We start from the raw sequence: 27435 nt of genomic DNA, 5'->3' as shown, positions 1-27435 counted from the left end.
GCAATATTGCATGAAGAGGTCTCTATATACTTATTACTGGCTCATTGAAACATGCTCATGAATGTGTAGCAACATATTAATGCTCATGTAAAACAAATAAAAAGTATATCTTGCCTTACTTCGGTATTGAGCACTCTTGTATTTACTGTGTTAAAACTTCATTGGTAGTTTTGTCTCTGGAAACTATTAACCTGGAACTACACACACACACACACACACACACACACACACACACACATATATATATATATATATATATATATACGGTTAAAGATATTCAAGAGTGTAAGTAATGAATTTAACGAGGTTATGAATTAAGAGTACTCAATAAAAGAAGAGCAAGGTATATTTTTATTAATATGAACAAATTTGCATAGTCGCGACACTAGCTATACTAATGTTTCGGACAAATGGTCGGTTAAAATCAGAAGCCCTCGTCGGACGACTTAATAAACTGCTGCTTTCCACAGAAGAAACCAGTCCTCGAAAACATCGGGGGGGGGGGTTTGTTGTTTGTTTTTTTTGTTGTGTTTTTTGTTTTTTGTTGTTGTTTTTTTGTTTGTTCTTTGTTGTTGTTTTTTTCATTTTTGAAGACTGGTTTCTTCTGTGAAAAGCAACCATTTATTAAGTCGCTTGACGAGAACTTCTGGTTTTAATCGACCATTTGTTCAAAACATTAGCATGCCCAGTGTCGCAACCATTTAAATTTGTTTATATTAATAAACAATATACATATATGTGTGTGTGTATTTCAATACATATATACTAGTTGGACGCCTGGTATTGCCCGGTCGTACAATACGCTTAAACATGATATTTTAATTTATGCAGATTGCGATAGTATTATTATAGAATCAATCCTCTATTTAATATTATATATTACGAGGAATAATTTGCCCGGTGGACTAATTCGCAAAAAAAAAATTTTTAAATAAAAAATTTAAAAAATAATAATGATAATGTCGTTCATCAAATTCCATTTGTATTTCTTTACAATATCACGTAAGCTGATATTTTGACTTGACGATGAATGCCCTGGAAAAGTCGCTTTTGATTAATGTTTAGTTTTAAAATATGCTAAAGAAAAAAATGAAAGAGTAGTGGTTGATGTGCAGAAATCAGAGACCTACAGTATTAATGCTGGAGACCCCCAGGGGTCCATCCTGGACCCAACTCTCTTCCTGATCTACATCAATGATCTCCCAAAACACATACTTAAATCATTCGTTGACATCTATGCTGATGACACGACCATCTATGGCAACACATCAAAGGCCGTAAATGACAAAGTTTTCTCTCCTCTGATCTTAAGCGCGTAGTACAGTGGGGGAAGAGGTGGCTGGTTACTTCTAATGCATCTAAAACCAAGCTCCTATCTTTACATCATCAACGCTCTGATCCCCATCTGGCATCAATTGAAATGGATGGCTCTCGTCTAGGGGAAGCGCCATGTTTTGATAAGCTTCTGGGTTTGACCTTTACTCCTGGTCAAGTCTGTTGCCAAGGTCGCTGGGAAAATGGTGGGATCCTTCTACCGCTCCAGAAGATATCTCACTACTGATGCAATTCTCTATCTATATAAAAGCCGATTACGTCCAAGGATGGAATACTGCTGCCACATTTGGGCAGGAGCTGCTAAAAGTAGCCTATTCTGCCTTGACAGAGTACAAAATAGACCTCCTGGCTTAGTGGGGGGAATGCCCTTTTCTCTTCCCTGCAACTTCTCTCCCACAGAAGAGACGTTGTGAGCCTATCTTTGTTTTATCGTTATTTCCATGGCAAGTGCTCGTCTGAGCTCCAATCTCTGGTCCCACTTCGCCAATCTTTCATGATAAACACCCGGCTGAAACCACTGTCAATAATTTTCCCCACTAAATCAAAACATAGATTCCTTGAACAAAGCTTCTTTCTTAGAACTGCACGCCTGTGGAACTCTCTACCGCTTGCCTGTTTCCCACCTGACTCCAACTTAGATGTCTTCAAGTCCAACATAAACAAATTCCTGATGAACCGCCACCTTAAATAATGACACTTTATCAAATCTCCAATACTAACGAATACTACAACACTATCCCATTTATTACTGTACACGCAATAACCCTTATCCCTGAGTGGCTTCTGGGTCTTGATAAGTGGTGACCTCTGTGTAAAAAAAAAACATGTATTAGTCATGAAGGATTTCTCCTTCATTAACCGCTTCATCAGAACAGATGCTACACTTTGAGATATTAAATCCTTTATTCAAGCTAAAATTAACAATAATAAAAGCACTTAGGCCAACTCAAAAAGGGGGGAAGGGGTCGTTGGTCATCCTTGTCACTCCAGAACTAAACAAAATTTCTCTTGACTAGTATCTTCTTTCACCATAATACCACATTCACCCTTTCGTACTAGTAGACGCCCTACGTAGAACACAATTGTTGAAAACATTTTTATTAAGAAAAAAGATAACAATAAAGGTAATACAATAATTCATTTGTGTCGAGCGACTGTCATTAATTGTTATAACTTTCCATTTCTTGTAATAAATAATTTTACCAAGAATTCTGCATAAGTTTGGGGTTCGGTTTCGATTCAAGCTGATGCACCCAAGTCCAGAATATGTATTTTTATTTTCGAAATCACAAGGTTATAATATGTAAGAATCGATAGAAAAACGACTGTAATAATATATACGAATCTACATAAATTAAAATATATTTAAGCGTATTTTACGATCGGGCTATATTTTTGCAGTTTTAACAAAAGAGCTACGGGACAAGATCAAAGTGTAGTATCTGTTCTTCTTCAGATGCTGCACTTCTATTTCTTGTTCTCTTTCGGTGAAGGAGAAATCCTTCACGACTGAGACAATTTTTATTTTTGTACCTTTTCTCCACGTTAAAAAACGACCCTGGTGTCTAACTCTGTCCCGTGGGGAGGCATAGTAAATAGGTACAATAATATAAGGGCGTCTCCATTTACGCTGAACATCCACATAATGCCAACATCAATATTTTATATATAAAAGAGTCCTCTGTGGAATTTCCACAGATCCCATTAGTATTTTAATAATTTTTTTAGCGTTCGTTCTAATCGTTTTTAAACAATTTTTTTTTTTTTAGTCCCACCAGGAAATATTTGAAATATATCTACGCATACGCTTTCACTAAACAGTAAATATGGACGTTTGGAACCTTGTGGTATCTGACGAATTCGTTTATATTGGTTTTCCTTTTTCTAAGCCTGTAACTTTTTTGGGATTAGTGTTTTGGCGGTTCTAACCTATGTTACCTACTAATAGACTTTTTCAATCTCAATAAATACCTGAAAACTAAGCTTTAAGGGGTCAGTCGCCATCCAGTACTTGTACTGGGCTAGTCACGGAAGTGTGGTGTCTGCACAGATGCTGCACTCAAATTAATTGTCCTCGATCAATGGAGGGGAAAACCCGTCTATACTAAAGCAATTTTATTTTTGAAGAATTCCCCTTTTGGGGGAGGGGTCTGGTTATCTCCCACATTAAACCGACCTTTTGTCACATTTTGTTTCGTGGGAAATAAATAAATAACCAGTCGATATTCGGTGGACCAACCTAGGTATTTCGTCGGCTACGACGAACAACCCACCTTTGCAATACATGTTACTTTATTTGGACGTTCTGTTTTTCTTTGCATCCTTTAACAGGGCTATAACAATTAGCAATATTTTTTTTTTTTTTTTGCTGTCTTAACAGGGTTTTTTTCCAGAGTGACTAACCCACTTGCGAGTATTAAATACTAATGTTAGTGCATTACTCATGAGAGTTATATACTATTAGGAATTATCGATGAGGTATTGAACCTGATAAAATACATACTGATGCTTTGGTTATTGTCTAAACTTTTTTTTAAATAAATTGTACTTCACTCCACGTAAGAATTAATACATCTGTCTAGATATTTTTGGAGATGTATTTTGTGTCAATCTTTATTAAGAAATTAAAAATGGCAATCTCGAATGTAAAATGAAAATATACGTACATGTCTATGGAACTGAATTTTTTAGATAAAGATTGGTTATTCGTATTATTTGGATTCATCGGACTATTGTTCTTATCTTGAGTGTGATTTTTACAATGTTTCGGTCGATGTAACCTCCGACCTTTTTCAGGTGTCAAACTCGGGAATGTTTCTGTCGAACTCGGGAATTTGGATGAAATTTCGAGCGGAAGCCTTTATTTACTTCTTTTTCCGTCAACCATGACTGGAGAGAGGTCCAAAGTAATTCACAATTGTATTTTTCGGTCGCCCACACTGACGATTGAACCTTTAACCTTCAGAAGAACATCACTTTTTACAACTGATTTTTGTAAGTTCTCTAACCACTGCGCCACGGGTCCTTGCGGACTTGAATCCTCAGTATGGACAACCGAAAAATACAATTGCGAATTACTTAGGACCTCTATCAAAGCTGACGAAACAAGAGCACGTTAACCCCGTGAAGTAAATAAAGGGTTCCGCTCGAAAGTCTGTCCGAGTTCGACAAGATACACCCGAAGAAAGTCGGAGGTTATATCGACCAAAACATTGTGGAAATCACAATCAAGATGAGAACAGTAGTCCGATGAATCCAGATAATATGAATGTCTAAAGAACATAAACAATCTAAAATCTTTAAAAAAAAAAAAAAAAAAAAAAAAGTGTTAGTTATAAATGAATATTTATTATGGGGTAATATTTTTACACTTATCAAGGCCTTAGGACCATTCGAGGATAAGGGCTAATGAGTGTAAGATAGGTAACAGTATAATGTTCGGCTGTGGGTAGAATTTAATTATTGTAAAGGATAACTCAACAAGAACTTGTTGACATTGAACTTAAGATGAACATGTTATAGTCAGCTGGGAAGCATCCCCGCGATATTATGTTCCATGGACGAGCAGTTCGTTTAGTTTTATGCGCAAATAGGCGAGTGTTTGCCGTGAATATTTTGCAGTGAAATGGATTGAAGGTCAGTCGGGCACCTGTCAATAAAATGACAACAGAACAGAGTTGTGAGAAATAGGTAACGGGAAGAAGAAATCGTCCACTAGATTTCGAAACCGGTATTGTACCTTATTCAAACAGGAAACGGTGGTCCGAGCAGCTCTACCCCAGATGTGACATTTTAGGGCATATATAGCTCTTATACAGGTAGAGGAGTGCGTCGGGAGTGAGATATCTTCTCGAGCGGTAGATCCAATCATTTTCCCGGTGATTGGTAAACATCAAGCGTGGCCAACGTAAATAGAAAGCCGTTCTATGAAAGTCACGTAACATGCTGACATCGCAGAATAAAGTACAATGGCCATAGTTAAGCAATAGACAGTTATTACGAGAATAGTTATTTTCTGTTTCAATTCTCTAAGAAATTGCTGAAGTATTTATAAAACTGGTCAAAAACTGAGTGTATGAAAGATATAGAATTTTTTTTACATTTGAGCACATGCAATTTAAAGGGAGTATTTTTGTCGGGAAAATACTAAGGAGTATTTTTTAAAGATCATTTAATTAATGTTAAAATGTATTCGTTTTGAAATAATCCTCGTTAATATTCATCTATTGCTTTAGCATGACCATTGTACTTTATTCTGCAACGTCAGCAGGTTACGTGACTTTAATGGAACGGCCTTCTATTTACGTTGGTCATGCTTGAATAAGTTAATATGCGTGTTTACCCAGTGATTTATGCAACGGATTTGATGGAAGTCTTTGTTTAATTTGTTTCAGGTTTTTATTGTGAACTTATTTTCGTATCTCTATTTGTATAGGAAAGTCGATTTGTTTGAGTGATAGAGAGTTCCTTATGAACTCCAAAACGATTGGTCCGATTGTTTTCTTACTTTCACACAACACTTTTGTGTCTGGAGGTGTTCTTAGATTTTGTATCGGAATGTCTCTGGTAAGTGTCAAAAATCGAAAAAACATTCGATTAAGGAAAGAACAGTCCGATTTTGATGAAAGTTAACATCCTCATACAGCCTAACATCACAAGTGCATTTGAGAAGTTTTATCACCGCACAAGTAGAAGGGTCTGACATAAAATCAGCAGTAGATTCTTTGATATGACAGGGGCGCGTTCGAAATGAAGGTTTCTGTTTAGAACAGAATTGAACTATGATAGTTGACTTTTGCATTTTGAAACTTTAATTCAAGTCATTATATAAAAAAATTTGAATCAACAGTAGATTCTCTACAGTGCAATGTAGACTACGATGTATTGTGGATTAAAACACTGAGGAGAGGCATGTACAGCTTCTTTCCGGTGCACCGCGAGGACTCACTGATTAGAGCAGGCAATTAATCGACTTGATTGAAAAATGGGCGATTTCACTGAATTGGATGACACAGTTTGGAAAGTGTGGAACATTCGTTGATCTTCATTCAATCCCGAGCAACGTCGGGTCTTCCTGTTGATTTTAAATATTAATTTCCTGTATAAGGTTAAATTCCACATTCTATTATTCAAGATTAAAATATTTTTGAGAACTTAAAAAAAAAATCTCAAGAAACAATTCAGGTTGGTTTTAGATTTCTCTAAAATTAAAAAAAAAAAAAAAAAAATCGTCGCAATGCTTTAAAACTGAGCATTTTCATTGGGAATTTGAATATTTGCGAAAAAGCGACTAAAACAATTTTCTTCCATAAAATACTTTAATATCAGAAATTAAATCCTTAAACTATTCTACATCCTTTCGCTAATAAATGTTAAGGATTTCTGTCATTGTGAATTATCTCCCTTGATTAGTTTAGATTATCGCCCTTTAATTCACAGACGGTGAATTATGTCCCTTATTTGCTAAATTTTAAATGAAATGGAAATCCGTACATTATTTTGCAGGGATCGGCGAAATAAAGATATTAGAGTAAAATTGGCGGTTGATCAATGTGAGGAAAGGAATAAATTACAACTAGCAAGACATAATTCACTTATATATTAAGATTTTTTACCGAAAGTCCTTTCAACAAAATATATTTTTTTTTATGAAAATTAAACTATTTGGAACTGCAGAAAGTAGATAACTAACGTTTCTGTAGAAGTTAACAAAATTTTAATTACAATGCTTATCGTTTGGAATATTTCATTTTCTATTGATTAAATGAATACTACGGATCGCGAATAATTATATATATATATATATATATATATATATATAGAGAGAGAGAGAGAGAGAGAGAGAGTTTTTTTTTTTTTTTTTTTTTTTTTTTTTTTACACAGTGATCACCACTTATCAATGCCCGGAAGCCACTCAGGGATAAGGGTTATTGCAAGTACATTACGTTAGTGTGGAGATTTGATGAAGTGTTTACTTAAGGGGCGGTTCATTAGGAATTTGTTAACGTTGGACTTGAACACATCCAAGTTTTAGTCCGGTGGGAAGCAGGCATACGGAACGGAGTTCCACAGGCGTGCAGTTCTAAGAAAGAAGCTTTGTTCATGGAATCCGCGTTTTGATTTAGGCACAGATATAGAGTGGGGGAAACTTTTGACAGTGGATTCAGCTAGACGGGTGTTTTTCATGAAAGATTGGCGAGGGGGGACCAGAGATTGAACTTCAGACGAGCACCTGCCATGGAAATAACGATAAAACAAGGATAGGCTCGCAACGTCTCTTCTGTGGGAGAGAGGTTGCAGGGTAGAGAAAAGGGCATCCCCCACTAAGCCACGAAGTCTATTTTGTACTCTGTCAAGGCAAGATAGGCTGTTTTTAGCAGCTCCTGTCCAGATATGGTAACAGTATTCCATCCTTGGATGTACTTGGCTTTTATATAGATAGATAATTGCATCAGTAGTGAGATATCTTCTGGAGCGGTAGAAGGATCCCACCATCTTTCCAGCGACGTTGGCAACAGACTTGATGTACGTGTTCCATTTCAGATCAGGAGTAAAGGTCAAACCCAGAAGCTTGTCAAAACACGGGGCCTCACCCAGACGAGAGCCATCCATCACAATTGATGCCAGCTGGGGATCAGAGCGTTGATTCGTGTTGGGGTGATAATTCGGAATCGGAAAAATTTCAGATACAAAGCGATTCTATTCATTTTGAAAAAGAAATTATAATTATTTAGAGGTGTGTGTTGAGTAAAAGAAAAGTGTTAGTAAACAGGCAGGCGAAGGAGGAAAAGAACGTAAAAAAATGTGACGTCTTTGCTATTGCGCCCATTGCCAAACCGGAAGTGACGTAGGTTAAAATTAAGGCTAGTCAATTGAAAATTAAGCCTAGTCAATCGGTTGACTTTGGAAAATATCGGCGAAAAAAGCAACCCATCCCTGTAGAAAAGTGCCCAGTTGAGAGTGAAGGAATTAATGTTTTTAGCCAATTTTTCAATATTTGCCGTCCGAAGGGTCGATCATCAAAATGATACCGATCTCGTGAACATCCGTCAAAAGTTTTAGGCATACATATAAATATACATACATAAATTTAAACAGACGAGTGAGATTTATATTATAGAAGATTACTGTAAATATCCGAGAGTTTATTTATCTATTCCTTTTGTAAAGGATTTCGCTAAACGTCTATATTCCTCATATCATAAAGTCCTCTTGATTACGAAAAGAAAACTCAAAATGCTCTGAACAAGGTTTGTCAATTTCCTTGGCGCCGGCTGAACACTCGTTTGTCATCGGTTCTTCCTAAAGTTATGTTTTTTGCTTGTTTGTTTTTGTTTTTAATGATAGTTCGCTTTGGTATGTGAAGAAATATAGATAAAAATCCTATAATGAGTTTATTCTAATCTTGGACTAAATTCATAAAAAAAATAGTTTTTATTAACACAAGTTTGTGTTTAAACTCATGGGGGGGGTCGCCACTTGTAAAATCTACATATTGTTTTTTTTTTATTGGGTCAGAATTGTCTTAGGTAATTGCCAGTTTGAAGGATTACCTGTTACACGAAAAGAACAAAAACAAAAACTAATTCATACAATATATTTGATGCGTTTAGGAATAGACGATTACAGCAATATAATGGATAGAATCTAATATGGTAGAATAAAGGAGAGTCTTTAGTTTAGATATATAACAGTTCATATGTCGACAATTTTAGTGGCAATTAAATGTATTAAAGAGTTCATTGCTTTTTATATTATTAGCAAGAAATTCAATATTTGGGTGCGTTTTAAGTTGCGATGGATTTTACTGACAACAGGTCCCTCGGTGAGGCACTGTCGTGCGCGTGTTGTCAGTTTTGCATTCAAGTGTGGAAAAGAGAACGAAATGTCTGGGTTCGAACTTTATTTACTTCGTCACGAAATATGACGTAGGATTGGGCAAGCCGGAGGTTAAGCTGCATACCTGCGCCAATAAGTTTGGAGCTTGTAAGTGAAAGCTATTTAATTATTAAACCCGCGGAACATTACCGCTTGTTCCTCCACAAACTTATTTCAAAGCGTGATTTTAGTTCAGAACAATTTAGTGTCCACTGGAGTTAGAATCAAAGAGTAGTTGCTCCATAATCTCTGCACTCGGACCCATAACTTTTCAATAAAACGCGGGTAGAAAAATCAAATAAATGTCAACAATAGAACGAAAATGTTATTTTTTACTAGCATGTTTAATCTTTGAGCAATAGTTGACAAAATAATTACAATTGGCCGGAAATCATTTTACGTTAAATTTGTGTGCGAATCTGCTTTCCTGCTCAAATTCTAACATTGAGTTTTGTCATATTCTATATTATACATCTCACCTGTCTATCTCGCGAAAACTTTGGACAAAAGCGACGGATTTTCATGAGATTGATATCGTTTTGAAGCTCGACCCTTCGGACGACAAATATCGAAAAATTGGCCAAAAACATTAATTCCTTCATCCTCAAGTGGGCACTTTTCTACAAAGAGGAGTCTCTTTTCTTTTTTTTTTTTTTCGCCGATATTTTCGAAAGTCATCGTCTCTTTTCGATTGTCTAGCCTTAATTTAAACCTACGTCATTTCCGGTTTGGCGATTAGCGCAACAGCTAACATGTCACTTTTCTTTTCACTTTCTTTTCCTTATTTGCGGTACGGGTTCGAGCCTGCCTGTCTACCATTTTTTTTTTTTTTTTTTTTTTTTTTGCTTAACACACCTCCAAACCAAACACCAGGCTAGTGTAATTATAACAAGGCCGATAGCCATTGGTCGCGTGCTCTCATGTAATGAATGAATGCGTGGATGTAGGATTAACATGAAATTCTTAAAGATAAACTAAAATAACCGAGAAAAAAAAGGGGGGGGCTGAAATGACTTAAATAAAAAGTAAAGAACTTAGAATGACTTTAGTGAACTTAAGGATGAATTGAATGACCTTAAGGACTTGAATGCTTAAAAAAATAACTGGAATCCTTCAAAAACAACTTGAATGATCTGGAGAATGACGAATGGCTTCGAGACTGAGTGGTTGTAAAGTGGGTGATCATTTTACATTAAATTAATACAGAAAAGTGATCCCCTACTTTATATCAAAGTTACAAACATAAGTACAGCATGTAGTAAGAAAGATACTACACTTCGATCTTTGCCAAAAGGCAAAGAAAAGCTTAAGCTAAGAACAGCATTTATTAACAGACCTTTTATCTTAACAAAAAAGCCCAAGCATAAGTGTTACGGACAGACCTACCGACGCGACTAAAAAAAATGTACATTTTTTTCAGGGAGAGTGATTTAGTTAAAGGTGTTAATTTATCTGCCATAATTAGTAGTAGTATTACTATTATTTTTGTCTATCTTTTACAATAACGCAAATCAATCTAATAACAGACCAAATCTTAACTGCGAGAAGTATGAACATTACTTCATAGAGAATATTTAACAGACCACTCATAGGAAGAAGAGTTTTCTAAATCGTAACATTATGTAGAAACTTATTGGCATGGTACGGACTTTATTAACTAATATATTCCTACGCCGTTTTATTTTGCACATTAATTGTTAATTCTTTAATAGTTCATGGAAATTTTTAAATAGCATTAACGAACAATTGCAAACTAGGTCCAATTTTATTCCAATTTTCAATCAATTACTAGGAAAACATTTGAGAAAAACATTTAGAAAGATCTACTCCTGTAATATACGACCCTCTACTGATGTATTTTTTACGTTTCGCAAAATATGCGTGCATTATGCAGAAGGTGGAATTATAGTCCATTGAATATTTTAAAATACTGCAAGGTTTAGAAACTTCATAATTGGTACATTTTTTTTTAACAGTCACGACTTATCAAGGCCCGGAAGCCACTCAGGATAAGGGTCATTGCGTGTACAGTAATCAATGGGATAATATCGTAGTAATCGAGATTTGATAAACAGGTTCTCCAGAACTCAACTGCCGGCCTTCTATTCCCTCATTCCCAGTGTCGAACCTCATTGATATGCAAGTCACATTTAGTTTAAGACAGAGACAAAGAAAAAAAGAATTTTACAGATGAAAAAAAAAAAAAAAAAAATTGAGATCGATCTTATTGAGCAGGCGAGGATGGGAGTCTTTAAACGAAAAAGGAATTAAACTAAAGTGGGAAAAAATTCAGGTATTTTTGCCCACGTTTCAAAATAATCCCGTTAAATTTTGACAAACTAAGTGGTGATTGGCGTTATCTCCCCTGGAGGCCTTGTCCGCGAAATACGCAAGATGGACGCGACACGATCGATCTCATTAACATTTGATTTCCCTAAAAATCATTAAGTCAAATTAAGTGGTTTTGTTCAACTTTACAACATAACGAGTAAACTACAATTTTATTTTCATTTTGAAAATATTTTTATTAAATTAAAGCACTTTACATTTTATCTAACAATTCGAAAGTTACGTCACCTATTTTCAGGGGGAAGGGTTTGAATTCAAGAAAATTATCAATCATATATTCGAGCGAAATAAAATTCAAGCATCAAGGACAAGGCAGCTGACTGAAAGTATTAGTATTCAAGCGTTTGTGACCGATACGAATTGCTCACAAATTAATCGATTTAGTACAAAATTAAATTCTATTTTATGTTCATTTTTGTAAATGTTAAAAAGGAATAGTTTATTCAATGATGCAAATCATGAAGTCTTTAAAAGGATCCTTTCTGGATGCTCAAGTTCGACAGTACGGTCAAATTCTTTTCACAAAAAAGAATTTGTAGTTCCAAAAGGGTACGATACAAAAATATTCAAAAAACGTATTTTTCCACTTTAACGTCATAGTTAACCGGCAATGTAACAGAGTTCCGGCAGTAATTTCCCCACTTATTGAAGCTATTAAATGTAGATCTTGTCCGGGAAGTTTCAGCTGAAAATCTGAGTGCCTTAGAGATTGAAAATTTTTCATTAAGGTTTAGTCTTAAATTGTATTTTATGCTAATGGTTCAATACGAACAGATTCACTGAGGTTATATTATAATCTTAGCTTTACAGAAAATGAGGTTAGGTAATACGCGAGCACACAGTACCTCAAGTGTTAAGAGTTTAGTGGCAAATGGAACAGTAAATATACCATATTAAAACTTTGAATTAGAACTAGAATTTACTTAAATGGCTTTCGTTAACGTCACAATCTCCAAGTCCAGCGTGATGGCCAAATGTTGGGATGGAAGCAGCGGCAACAAGTTTAGCTTAGTATCACAAGTGGAAAACAATTTCGTAAACTACAATTGACTAGTTCCGGATAAATACGAATGGTAAAAGTTCATAAACGTTTATATCAATGTGAAGTCACCATCTTAAATTTACTAGGAATATGGTTTAGTTTCAGGATACTAGTTACGAATGGGTTCAAAGTAATGTCCGAGTGAATTACTAAAAAAAATTTCGTACGTAAGCGATAGGAAACATACAAGTTAATGGCAACTAAACGGAGAAAGACTGAAATAAAGTTCAAATACGAAATATTCAAGAAAAGGGGATGTTAACAGATAAAGTGAGAGATCGTCGAATGGAAACAGTTTAAATGCACTAAGGTGTTTCCAGAAAGTGACGCATGAAAAATATTGATCCGTTAAAGACGCACAAACGCCGTCTATATCGAGGTCATATCCTTTTAACAGGGGGGGGGTTACACTTTCTTCTGAGTCTTCTTTGGCAAGAGAACGGTCTGGATATTGGGAAGAACACCACCCTGAGCGATGGTCACTTCGGACAACAACCGGTTCAATTCTTCATCATTACGAATAGCCAACTGTATGTGACGTGGAATGATTCTCGATTTCTTGTTGTCTCTGGCAGCATTTCCTGCCAACTCAAGAACCTCAGCGGTCAAATATTCTATTACGGCTGTCATGTAGACCGGTGCTCCGGCACCAACTCTCTGGGCATAGTTGCCTTTCCGCAAAATACGATGGATACGACCAACGGGGAATTGAAGTCCAGCACGAGACGAACGGGTTTTACTCTTTGCCTTAGTTTTTCCACCTGAACCGCGTCCAGACATGATGTTCACCGCGTGCGTGTAAAATGTGATAATTTGTAGACGTTAAGCGATGATATTCTCGAAGTACACAAGACAACATTTATCAATAAAGTATTTAAATACTATCAATTTATTCATTTCAACCAATCAGAATGCATATCAACCTGATTCTTGTTGGCGTCGACTTGCTTATTTCAGTGTGGTAAATGATAGTTCTGTTATACTGAGTCGTGAGTTCAATCCTCACTAGTAACCAATGTTTATCTGTTAAAACTTAATTTATTTAAATTACCATTTGTGAAGCTTTTCAGTTATTTGTCCGTAAAATGTTATATGATCGTATGTAAAATGGAAATTGGCACATTTCCATGACGTCAGTTGCGTATATATAACAGCTATTATTATTGTTTATAATATAAATCTCATCCGTCTGTTTAAATGTATGTATGTATGTATGTATGTATGTAACCTGCCTCCTCCCTTGAGGCTTGCATTTACTAATATCCGCGGGCTTAGAACTAACTTAGATGATGTTGAGTCATTTCTCCTTGTAAACACCCCGGATATCTTAGCATTAAGTGAAACTAACCTTCACTCCTCCATACCCTCTAACCACTTTAACATGCCTGGTTATCTCCCACTCTACCGTAAGGACTCGGACAGACATATGCATGGACTTGGAGTCTATATTCGAAACACCCTCCCCCTAACTAGAGAAATAAAACTAGAATCAGAGGGCCAGGCCTTTATGTGCTTCAGACTAAATATGCAACACAATATTAGCTACTTATATTTTCTCTACCGCTCTCCCTCAAACCAAGACTGTACCCTAATAAACAAAGTCTCAGACAGCATAGATATAGCACTCTCCCTCGATACTAGCGCACAAATACATGTATTTGGTGACTTCAATGTCCACCACAGTAACTGGCTAGGATTCTCAAATCACACAGACGTAGCTGGTAGCGCCACATATAGCTTCTCTATATCTCATTCCCTATCTCAGATGGTTACATTTCCGACACGTTTCCCAGACGAGCACGATCAACATGCCTCACTTCTAGATCTCTTTCTGACAACAGTTCCCAATGACTGTACAACAAATGCCCATAGCCCACTCGGGAATGCTGATCACGCTGTGATAATGGTAGAAATCAGCCTAAATTCTCGCCCTAAAACTGAAGACCCACTACTCAAAACAACGAGGTATTACAAAAAGGCTGATTGGGAAGCCATCAGGGAGCTCATCAGAGATGCCCCATGGCAAAATATCTTTACTCTTCCAGCGGAACAGTGTGCAAATGAGACAACTGAATGGTTCAAAACTGCTATTGAAGCACATGTTCCCGCACGGAAATACTATAGCAAGCCCCACTCCCCCCAATGGTTTACTTCTGCTTGTGTAGCTGCCATTTGTCAAAGGCAGCATGCGTTCCGCAGATTCAACCGACATAAGTCCAGCTCAAATAAACAGAAGTTTATAGAAGCTAGAAATAATTGTAAGAGAGTGATAGACACAGCTAAGTCAGATTACTCTGAAACCACCAGAAAGCGCATCGAAGCACAGAAATTAGGAACCCGGGATTTTTGGAAAATCTACAACAGCGTAGTTAATAATGGACAGTCAATTATTCCCCCACTAACAAACAATCATGAGGTTGCTTGCACGGCAACTGACAAGGAAGGTTGGCTCCCTCTACCGTGCTAGAAAACTGCTTTTTTTTTTTTGCATTCTTTTCCTTCTTCGCGATACAGGTTCGATCCTGCCTGTCTACTACCACATTTTTTTTTTTTGCTCCAAATACCTGGGTAACGTTGGGCACCCAGGCTAGTTATATAAATAAATGTTATATATATATATATATATATATATATATATATATATATATATATACTAGCAAAAGTACCCGTCGTTGACTGGGTTCAAAAACAGCCTACAGAAAATGGACTTTGATTTATGGAAGTATGATAGGTTATGAAAAGGAAGGGTTGTAAAGAGATAGCTTCGAATTCGGGGGTATCAAAACCAAAGCAAAATATGATGAAAGTAAAAATAAAATAGATAAACCCCCATCATTTATTATACCATATCTGTTCACACTGAAACACTTATCACAATAATCTGTGGATCTATATTAAAAAACCTTGTTAAACTGTGTGACATATTTCCATTCTATGGAGGTCAGGCGCGAACGAACACCCCATAATTTTATTATACCATATTTCTTCTGGCTATCATACTTTCATAAATCAGAGTCCATTTTCTGTAGGCTGTTTTTGAACCTAGTCACAACGGGTACTTTTGCTAGTATATATATATATATATATATATATATATATATATATATATATATATATATATATATATATATATAATAGCATGGGTACCCGGCATTGCTTGGGTTGACATGAAGTTCCGTTTGACCACACCTAAGGATATTAATCATTTTCATCATGGGCAACAATTTCAATAATAAAATGTAAATGTAATCGTCCAAAAAATGAAGTACGTGCTACCCTATTTCGGCAGAAGGGATACAAAGAGAAAAAACTATCCTCCGCATATTGAGCACTTTTTGTTGTCCGTGCGTTAAACCCCCCCCCCCTCAAAAAAATAAAAAATAAAAATAAATCAAAACAACTTTTGTTTCAATAAAAATAACAGCGAGTACCCGAACGATCGAAAAAAAAATAGCCAAACGTGTGCTTTGGGGGGGGGGGGTAAAGGCACTTTTTTTCACAAGCTTTTTATTGTCGTAAATAAAGGAAATTTTCGATTTGCTTTTTCTAATGGGGGCGGCTTTTTCATTTTGTTTTTTGTTTTTTTGTTTGTTTGTTTGTTTGTTTCTAAAAGTGTGACAAAAGTTTAAATTCGAAGCGATCAAAGTTTCTGTACAGTCGTTTCAAGAATATTAAAAACAAACAAAAGAAATTTTTTCAGTTTATTCGTAAGTGTTTTTGTTGGGTTTTTTTTGGGTTTTTTTTTTTTTTTTTTGAATATTAAAAAAAAAATATTTTTCTGTCTACACGTAATTATTTTTTCAAGCTAGAAACTTATTGAGATTACCAAATTATCATATTTGGTGAAGTTTCTAGGGCGAGATAACTTTGTGTCTTTAAAAAGAGTCGATGTCAGGAATAATTCCAAATAAATTAAATTAAATATATTATCAATTAAATTGGTATTTAAAGTTTATTAAATAACAATTTAAACTAGAACACTTAAAAACAATTCTCTCCCTAGAAACATTAACTAACATACAACTATTTAGTAAAATCGATTTTCATTAATGTAATATGCAAATGAGGTGGCATTTTAATTGTATATTTTGCAAGAATCATACTATATAGAGAAATAAATTAAAGAGTAATGTAGCGGACCGTTTGTATATATTAATCAAATTGTGAACAAATAAAAAAAAACAGACAAGAATACGAACTTATATATATATTAGTAGCCTGGCAAGGCCGCAGGGGAGGCAGCCAAGCAAAAGAAATCCGACGCAAAATTCATCACAAAGCAGCAAAACTAAAGCTGGCTTGCTAGGATACTATATATGTAAATGTATGCTAATTTGGGCATATTTTATTTGTTTGAAAATATAGCTTCTTTTTTTACAAAGTGTCATAACATTTTAACCATAGAATAGTATTATAATCTTCAAAAAAACTTCAAATTTTCATGTAGTTTCGGCCCATAGAATCAAAGCTAGGAGCATTTCAATATTCAATTTGGCGACGAGTATAGATATATCCATACATAGATACACCACTTTTTTGGACAATTTTATAAGTTTAAAATCTCGGCAACTACTGATCAGAATTTAACAAATGAAGGCTTGTTGGAAAGCTAATGATCTGAATTGTGCATTGGCCTATGTGACATTTGCCCTTAAGGTCACGCATTACTGTTTCAGAAAGTGGGGATCATATTTCTATATAAATTAAACGTAAAATGAGCACCCACTTTATGGCCACTTTGGCTCTGGTGTGGATGTTCATTTTACGTTAAATTAATATAGAAAAGTGATCCACCACTTTATAAGTTTTTCATGTCTGGGAAACTATATTTTTCCCATGATTTTTACAGTTATGAAACATCCATTATTATCATTGTTGTTGTTTTCTTTTCCTTTGAGGGTTGTATTTATATATAATTTTTTTTGATTGGCTATAAAGTTGGGTACAGGGGGGTTGGAGCGAATTTTTTTTTTTTTTTTTTTCATTTAAAAAGGGCTGTAGTTTTTTTTTTTTTTAATAAGTGTGCTTTCTAGTAATTTAAGTCACTCCTAATGCTAATCGGATGCACCGAGAGAAAGCGATTGAGAAGAATATGGTCGAACAACAACTTCTGGGCGCCATTTTATATAACGTGCCTGCTGAAATTAAAAAGACCGCTCGGCAAATGGAAAGATCGGAAAAAAAGAATAACTGTCGTGTTCAATCAGACGTGCTTGAACTTTATATATATATATATATATATATATATATATATATATATATATATATATATATATATATATATATATATATATATATATATATACAGAGAGAGAGAGAGTCCCAAAAGAAGATGATGGTTAAAAAAATTCATAACTTTCTTAATTTTTTATATTTTTATTTTATTTTTTCAGATCATCTAGAGTACCCCTTCCAAGGTCATCATGAGTCGTTACACTACCGAGGAGCGGATATTTATCGTAGAGTCGTATTTTCGGTTGAATGAATCAATATCAGAAACTCAAAGAGAATTTCGACGAAACTTCAGCACAAGAAATTTCCCTACTCCCAATGCAATAAAACCAGCCACAATAAATTCCCTGTAGAAGAGGAAATTAGGACCATAATCCCTGAAACATTAAGTGATGTGCTGGACAATGTCCTGCAGAGAGCACAAGAATGTAAAAATGACAATGGTGGACATTTGAGTAACATCATTTTTCATAACTAAAATTAGACCGTGTGAAAAACATATTCTAGATTAAGTTGTGTAAAATTAGAATAAGGAGACTATGATACCTTAATATATTCAAAAGAAAAATCACGGAGAGGCTCATCTACCGACATATGAAACTTGGTAAGCATAACTTAAATATTGAGGAAGTTAATCAAATTGAAAACCCGTCAGCTTCATTTGGGACACTCTGTGTGTGTGTGTGTATATATATATATATATATATATATATATACACGTGTGGTTTTGAATAGGCGAAATGTGTAGCACTTGTTCTGATATTATCCTTCATCTTTCATGTGATTGGTCAACGAAGGAGAAATCCTTGAAGATTTTCGGGGACTGCATTTCGTTCACATTAAAAACTGACTCCTAACTCTACCCTCGTGGAAGGAAGGAAAGTAAATATGGATCTTAAAATGGTTACCCTGTCGTGAAACAAAAACATCGGATTGTCATTAAATATTAATAAACATATACAGCATAATCACGTTCACACACCGGTTCTTGTTAGATCATCGGTTAAGCAACGTTTAGCATATATATATATATATATATATATATATATATATATATATATATATATATATATACAGGGTGACCCAAAAAACGGGCCCCAACTCTAATAAGGCCCCTTCTTAGTGTTTTGTCCGAATGAAATGAAACTTTGGTCATAACTAGTTTATTATATTCAAAACACCACATCAAAACACAAACATCTTTGGCCTTTTTTTTCTCCGTTTACTGCAAAATGCCAAGAAAAACAATTGAATGTTCTGGTTTTTTTTTGGGGGGGGGGGGTCACCATATATATATATATATATATATATATATATATATATATATAAAGCTGAACATCTGTGTGTGTGTCTGGTCACGAATAGGCTCCTATATGGTTGACTATTATAGAAAACTGATCACATATAATGACAGAAGATGTATCGAAACACAGGAATGGGCATGTTTGATCTGGTATAATGATGATTCATTAAAATTGTTGGGTCTGTGTACGCGCCTAGTCCACAAAGTATGGAAATAAAAAATTAAAAATTAAAAAAAAAAACATTTACAATTGTTTTTGATATAGATGTACATAATAATACTTTGATAAGTATGTTTTAACTTAAATAGGGATGGTGTAATAAAATTGTGGGGTCTGCGTTCGCGCCTGGCCTCCATAGAATGGAAATAGGCACAAACTTTAACAAGGTTTTTTAATATAGATCCACAGAATATTGTGATAAGTGTTTCAATGTGAACATGTATGTTATAATAAATTATGGAGTTTATCTATTTTATTTTTACTTTCATCATATTTTGCTTTGGTTTTGATACCCCCAAATTCGAAGCTATCTCTTTACAACCCTTCCTTTTCATAACCTATCATACTTTCATAAATCAGAGTCCATTTTCTGTAGGCTGTTTTTTGAACCCAGTCAACGACGGGTACTTTTGCTAGTATATATATATATATATATATATATATATATATATATATATATATATATATATATATATATATATATATATATATTAGAGTGACTTTGTCTGTCTGTGTGCGAAACCATCTCTGCCAAACATCAACAGACTTGAAACAGTAGATTCGGACATGTGGAACACATTCAATTTCGTTTTTGGCTGGTAAAACAACTGCTAAAAAGTCAAATTTAGAAAAGTTAGAAGTTGACAGGCGTAAGTCAAAAGTTAATGTCCTCTCCTACGCATGAACAAGCAGACATTTATACGTTTATGTTGACTTATCTCAAATGCCAACAAATAATGCTGAAGAGCTAAATGTTTTGGTCACTATTATATATTAATACAATATGATAATAAACACGAAATCTGCATAAATTAAAATATCATATTCAAACGTATCTTGCGACACGGCAACCCTGGGTGGCCTGCTAAAACGACTCCAGTGTGGGATTTGTCGTACTAAGCCCGAGTGAGCTAATATTCTAGTATATCTATTTTAAGGAAATATAATGATTTTGTAGTGCGCTTTTATTGTTGTTGATTTCTTCTTTTTTTTTTTTACACAGTGATCACCACTTATCAAGGCCCGGAAGCCACTCAGGGATAAGGGTTATTGAAAGTACATTACGTTAGTGTGGAGATTTGATGAAGTGTTTACTTAAGGGCCGGTTCATTAGGAATTTGTTAACGTTGGACTTGAACACATCCAAGTTGTAGTCCGGTGGGAAGCAGGCAGACGGAACAGAGTTCCACAGGCGTGCAGTTCTAAGAAAGAAGCTTTGTTCATGGAATCCACGTTTTGATTTAGGCACAGATATAGAGTGGGTGAAATTTTTCACAGTGGATTCAGCTAGACGGGTGTTTTTCGTGAAAGATTGGCGAGGGGGGACCAGAAATTGGAGTTCAGACGAGCACCTGCGATGGAAATAACGATAAAACAAGGATAGGCTCGCAACGTCTCTTCTGTGGAAGAGAGGTTGCAGGGTAAAGAAAAGGGCATCCCCACTAAGCCACGAAGTCTATTTTGTACTCTGTCAAGGCAGGATAGGCTGTTTTTTGCAGCTCCTGCCCAGATATGGCAACAGTATTCTATCCTTGGACGTACTTGGCTTTTATATTGATAGATAATTGCATCAGTAGTGAGATATCTTCTGGAGCGGTAGAAGGATCCCACCATCTTTCCAGCGACCTTGGCAACAGACTTGATGTACGTGTTCCATTTCAGATCAGGAGTAAAGGTCAAACCCAGAAGCTTGTCAAAACACGGGGCCTCACCCAGACGATAACCATCCATCACAATTGATGCCAGATGGGGATCAGAGCGTTGATGATGTAAGGATAGGAATTTGGTTTTGGATGCATTAAAGGTAACCAGCCACGTCTTCCCCCACTGAACCACGCGCTCGAGATCAGAGGAGAGAGAATCAGAGAGAACTTTGTCATTTACAGCCTTTGATGTGTTGCTGTAGATGGTCGTGTCATCAGTATAGATGTCAATGAATGATTTAAGTATCTGTTTAAGGAGGTCATTGATGTAGATCAGGAAGAGAGTTGGGCCCAGGATTGACCCCTGAGGGACTCCAGCATTTATATTGCAGGCCTCCGATTTTTGTCCATCTACCACTACTCTTATGAGCCTATCGGAGAGAAATGATTTAATGATTGAGAAAACATTTCCAGTTATACCGTAGCTGGAAATCTTGTGAAGTAGACCCTTATGCCATACCTTGTCGAAGGCCTTTGATATGTCAAGAGCAATTGCCCTAGAAAGGAAGCCTTTGTCAAGAGATTCACTAATCCTGTGAGATATAATCGGTGCACATCTGCGGTAGATCTTGCAGAGCGGAAACCATATTGTGTGTCACTAAGAAGTTTGTTTCTGCTGAGGTGGTTGACTATTTCTCTATTTAATATGGATTCCAGCAACTTACTCATAACACACAGGAGACTTATTGGTCTGTACTGAGAAGGAGATGACTTTTCACCTGAATTCTTAAATACAGGGCAAACTGATGAGGTCTTCCAGGGAGTCAGAAAGCACTTCTCCTTAAGGCAGCGCTTAAACAGTTTCGTAAGTATGGGAGCAAGTTCTGGTTGAAGCTTTTTTAACACTATAATTGGGATGCCATCAGGGCCAGTTGCTTTACTGGAATCTAGGTTCTTTATTAGCTTGGCGACCTCATGCATGGATATTTGTATGTTACCTAGCTTGTTCTGTGTTATAGGAGGAAATATGGGGAGTTGGTGGCCTTCGTCGCATAGGGTAGAATTAGCTGCAAAGTTCTTTGCAAAAAGTTTGGCCTTGTCTGACGCTGACGTGATGACTTCTGGTCCCTTGATAATGGTTGGGATAGAATGCACACTTCTGTTCAGGATCCTATTTGTTATTTGCCAAAACTGGTGGGAACCAAGCCGCTGATCAGCTACCTTGGATTTAACAGACTCTCTTGCATTTTTTATTACACTTTTACAGTGGTTGCTGGCGTTCCTGAAAGCAGCTTTAGTCTCAGTGCATCTATTACGTTGGTAGCTATGGAAAAAGTGATTTCAGCTTTATTGAAAACTAGCAGATGTACCCGGCGTTTCCCGGCATAAAATGATGCGTTAAATTCCTTAAAAAATAATTAAAAAACGAAAGAAACTGAGACATGTGCATGCGAGTATTATTTTTTTTTTCTAAACAGGTCACTTAAAAAAAAAAACACTCGAGCTGAGATCAAAACCAAAATCTAAAGACAGTGAGTCAAGTACGATAATCATCAGACCGGCTTGACGCAATCTTCAAACTGTGTTTCAAACCTACTTATTCTTAATATAAGTAATCTGTCATGTGAACCATTCACGCATGCACATTCGTGAAACAGTTTACAAAACAGATAAAAATCTGATGAACATTAACTACCAATTTAATTTTACCCCTTTGCAGCCCTTTTTCCCAGATGAAAACCGATTAAATAATTTTCCGCATCTGAATCCTCTATATACCAAATTTCAAGTCTGTAGATCAAACATTTGTTGAGTATATAGGTTGAGAGTTGTCTCACACACACACACACACACACACACATTCTCACTTTTATAGATACTAGCAGTTCAACCCGGCTTTGCTCAGGCCCTATGTACTGTTTATAACTTCGTGAGCATATATATATATATATATATATATATATATATATATATATATATATATATATATATAAGTGAAAGTGTGTGTGTGATGTGTCTGTGTACATTTCCCTACGCAATAACTCTGTCAATTTTTAGTCTACAGATTCGAAATTTGATATACAGGGTACTAAGATTTGGGAAAATCGATGTGATCGGTTTTTGGCCAGAAATTTGGCGATTAAGGGGTCAAAATTCAACGATTTGACCTTTGAGAACTCTACCAAACTCCTCCGACAATTATGGGTCTACACACTTGAAATTTTAGATATAGGTTTCTTGAACATGGATCTAACTTAATAACTTTATTTGAGCCCAAAATAATAAATTTTAAGGGGTCATAATAGGGGTCAAAGTTTAAAAAAATTGACCGCTTTTTTTTTGCTTAACATACACCTCCAAATACCCGGGCAACGCCGGGCACCCATGCTAGTATATATATATATATTTATATATATATATATATATATATATATATATATATATATATATATATATATATATATATTACAAAGTTTGACTCATGTCCAAGTAACATAAATCTTAAATTTCACGTGTTTAGACCCAAAATTGCGAAGGATTTTGTAGCGATTTTAAAGGTCAAATCGTTGAACTTTTCCTCTTGACAGACAAATTTCTAACCGAAAAACGTTTTAAAAAGATTTTTCCAAATCTCAATGCCCCTTATGTCAAATCTCGAGTGTGTAGACTGAAAATTGACAGAGTAGTTTGCTAGGGAAATGTACACACACAGGCAGACACACAGACAATTTCACTTTTATAGATATATAGATATAGATTAACAGATTGTAAAACATACCATGCACAACGAAATTTAATTAACTATTAAACCATAATTGTTTCGGTTGCTTAGTTTAGAAATTAATGTTTGTTCTGACAAAAGAAACAAGTAATGCTACGATTTTTATCAGTGAAGTGCGAACAGATTTTTGTGTCATTGGTCTACCATAGAAAAAATTATTCACGTTCGATTTCTAAATATATTTTTTTAATTATTCACTATTCAAAAACGGCATGGATAAAAAAAATAATTATTATTAACAGTAAGATTGTCTTTTTATTTTTAAAAATAGTTTTAAAAAGTAACCTTCCACAATCTTTTTTTGCCCACGAACACTGAAAATTTTCATCGTTAAAAAATAAGAAATTATTTCGGAAATCTTTGGGAATTTTATCGGCAAAAATTATCAAATGTAATTAACGAATAAAAAAAACATAATAAAACATAAATAATTCTAATATATTTTTCAATTTCTTTTTTTTCTTTTTTTTTTTTTTGAAAAATCGAGATAAATTGTATGAATCGGAAATGATTAGAACTTAAAGTTATCGATATTCTATTTTATCATTACATTATATTTTAATATATTTTAATATTTAAAAAAAAAATTATGAAAGCTATATCTCCCCCAAGAAAATTCTGATAAGATCGCGGCGTTAGGGAGGGGCGGGACAAAATATGAGAATATTTTATATATTATTTTATTCCAGTTTGTATATAGTTCAGATTTTTTTAAATAAATCTGTCAGAAAAAATTAACGAAATTGAATTTTTGATAGAATTTTAAAAATCGCGCTGTTTCATTGTTTACATCAAAATATGTAGAAATTAACATTGGGTTTCATTTTTCTTGTTTTTAGCTTTTGGGGGAATTTTTTGAAAATTCACCGGTTTTATGGAGAGTCAAAAAAAAATGAGATTTTTTTATAATTTTTTTCTTGAGTAAAAATTACAATGAATCCATTTTGTGTTACTAGTTTTTGCTGTTATTATTTGTTACGGGGCCGAAAATTCCGCCTTTAGGTCATATCTACATTCATTCGAATTCATGTTGTCTGTGTAGTGACCAGTTAAATCAAGTCGCTCGTTACGTAAAGAAAACAATCTATACGGCCAGAATCTATTCATTTCAGGGACAATTTGATTTTGTCACCGGTCACCCACGGAAATCTGTATCACGTAAGAGACGCATCTGTAAAACGTCACTTTGACACATAAATCCATGAAACTATATTTTTATCTTTTCGCGTATGAAGACAGTAAACAGGCTGGAACGTTCTAGAAACTTAATGTAAATCATTAGTACGCTAAAATTAAATGAGTCTAGACAGTGTTTCCGCAAGTCACCATTATCGCCGCCCGTGATGTTGCTCATGTCTAACTCCGTCCGAAGTTACCTAAACACAAAAAAAGCAACACGAATAAAAGTGCCATAAAAAAACTGCAAACGAACGAAATACTTTATCTCTTACGAAGTAAGCTTACGCAAGCAACAATGGATGAATATTCTATGCTTGCAAACTTTTTCTCCCTAGTATTTCACATTCGTAAAGTTTTCTTTGTTAAATTACACTGACATTAACAACTTCCTCAGTTTCGAAGGATTTTTTTGCTTCAAGCAACACATTTATAATCATGCAATTTTTTTTTCACTTGAATGATGTTCCAGAATTCTTGTCTTATAAAAAATACACATCTGTGGAGGGGGGATTGCAGTGGGGTGTTGTGCTCCCAATTAAATACGTGTTCGTAAACGACAAACTTGTCGCATGCAGTGAGACAGAATAACTAAAACTAACAAATAGAGTAAAGTTTACAGAGATGTTTTATTTCTCGCGTGCGCCTGTGAGAATAAAAATGTTATTGTGTACGTGTGTGCATGTGTGTGCATGTGAGGAGTGGAATTCAGTCCGCGTACGTATGCGTGTCTGACGGTAGAGCTAATGTCTCTTGAAGGAAAAGGCTGGAAAAGTGTTCATTTGCTAAAACTCTTACCGGGTTGATGTTGACCGGCGGGCGCGTTGTCTCACCGTTTCGTTGCGAGGCTGATTCCCAGAAGGAGCGAGAGAGAGAGAGACTTATCCGGGCATCCCCTTTTATATCTCTCCGAAGGGCAGATAACCAGGTCGCCTTTTGCGACACCTACCGGCTGGTAGGTGCAGTTATCGCTGGAAAGGAGCAGATAACTGCTACACATCTCATAGCATTATTAATGCACCCCAATCTTTTTTAATTTCATCCACCACGCCTCCTAACAAACTAGAGACTCCGGCTTCAGCAAAGTAGCGATTCATGCCGATAATCGCTCAAAAATCGAAAATTAAACAAAACACTGCCTCCCTACAAGCTGAACTCCAACTACAGTGAATTAGCGGCATACGCAATCTCGATTTCAGTAAATTAGTCCCGACGATCGCACATAGAGCCACCATATGATCCCGATTTCACCAAATTGGAACATTTCCACGAGTTGGTGACTCTAGAATTTTCTTATTTCAAACATATGCGTCCTCCCAGCGAACAGTTGTCCCGTCGACAGCACATTGGGCAACTCATCCACCAACTGGTGCCTCTGCCTGAATCGATAGAGCGGACGATCAACGCCTGTTTATCGCCGACATTCCCACAGTATAAGGTACACTGGAGACCGACGTTCTCATCAACCGCGGACACATAGGTTGTATTAAATTTCCCATCATTTTGGATGCAGGACCCAACACTGTGGTTCACCCATGTGAAAACACAATTCTTCATACAGAATACATAGCGTGTGTACAAAGATTCATCACGTGATATTCATCACGTGATATGGCCTCATTAAGGCATGAGGTTAACAGACATCGGCAAAACTAGAGGGATCACTCTCCACTCTGCCACGTTAACAAATAGGACTGTCCCTATCGGCAAAGCAACCGCTATCACGATAGCCGTTTGCCATGTCCGTTTCGTCGAAAAAGCGTTAAACTCCTTTAAGCCTTGCGTATTCATGAAGTCAGTTGACAAGGTGGCAAACAACCAGGAAAGGCAGTAAGCAACAGCAATTTACATCAGATCGCAGCAAACCAGAGGAATGACGAGAAAATAAATAACTTACACTATTCCGTCAATTTATTATCCAAGCAATTTCCTTTGCCTTTTTTCGAGTGACATTGAATCAATTTGGTGTGATACGAACATCCATTCGCACCTCTTAAACACGGGCGAGCCGTTTTTTTTTGTTTTTTTTTTTTTCAAAATTGCACTAATTATCGCATTATCCCACACAAAAGTTGGTAACATCATTTCATTTGAACTGCCATCAACAGATAAATGCGATTGACCACACAGTTGTCTCCCTTGCCAGAAATTCAAAGTTTATCAGTACATTCAAAGCCCTCCTGTCGACAACGCTAGGTGTGTCAGAAATTTCGTGAAAAATAGTGAATAATTCCACCCCATCTTTCCAACTCCTCGAAAAATGTAATTCAAGCCCTATTTTTTTTTTTTTTTTTTTCAATTAAAGGAGCAAGGACCAAGGTTTCATTTAAAAAAAAAAAAAAAAGTGTTTTTTTAAAAAAAAAGGTTTTAAACTTCGGACTTTATAGGTAAATTTCTAAAAAACACTACTTTTTTTTGTTTTAAATTTGAATATATTATTTATTGACCTTTTCTCTTCAATTTGTGATATATAAC

General features: G+C 35.5%; 1 protein-coding gene across 1 annotated transcript; it reads right to left on the bottom strand.

Moving 5' to 3' along the window:
- Positions 1 to 11796: 11796 nt before the first annotated feature.
- LOC145280054 (histone H2A-like) lies at positions 11797 to 13448 on the bottom strand. Its single transcript, XM_080131734.1, has one exon. It carries the CDS (start codon positions 13382 to 13384, stop codon positions 13010 to 13012), a length of 375 nt encoding a protein of 124 aa, XP_079987860.1. The 5' UTR covers positions 13385 to 13448; the 3' UTR covers positions 11797 to 13009.
- Positions 13449 to 27435: the final 13987 nt, after the last annotated feature.

The sequence above is a fragment of the Euprymna scolopes genome, chromosome 7 (genome assembly GCF_053919585.1).
Source record: "Euprymna scolopes isolate OS-2025 chromosome 7, ASM5391958v1, whole genome shotgun sequence".
Lineage (NCBI taxonomy): Eukaryota > Metazoa > Mollusca > Cephalopoda > Sepiida > Sepiolidae > Euprymna > Euprymna scolopes.
This window is presented reverse-complemented; position numbering and strand designations above follow the sequence as displayed.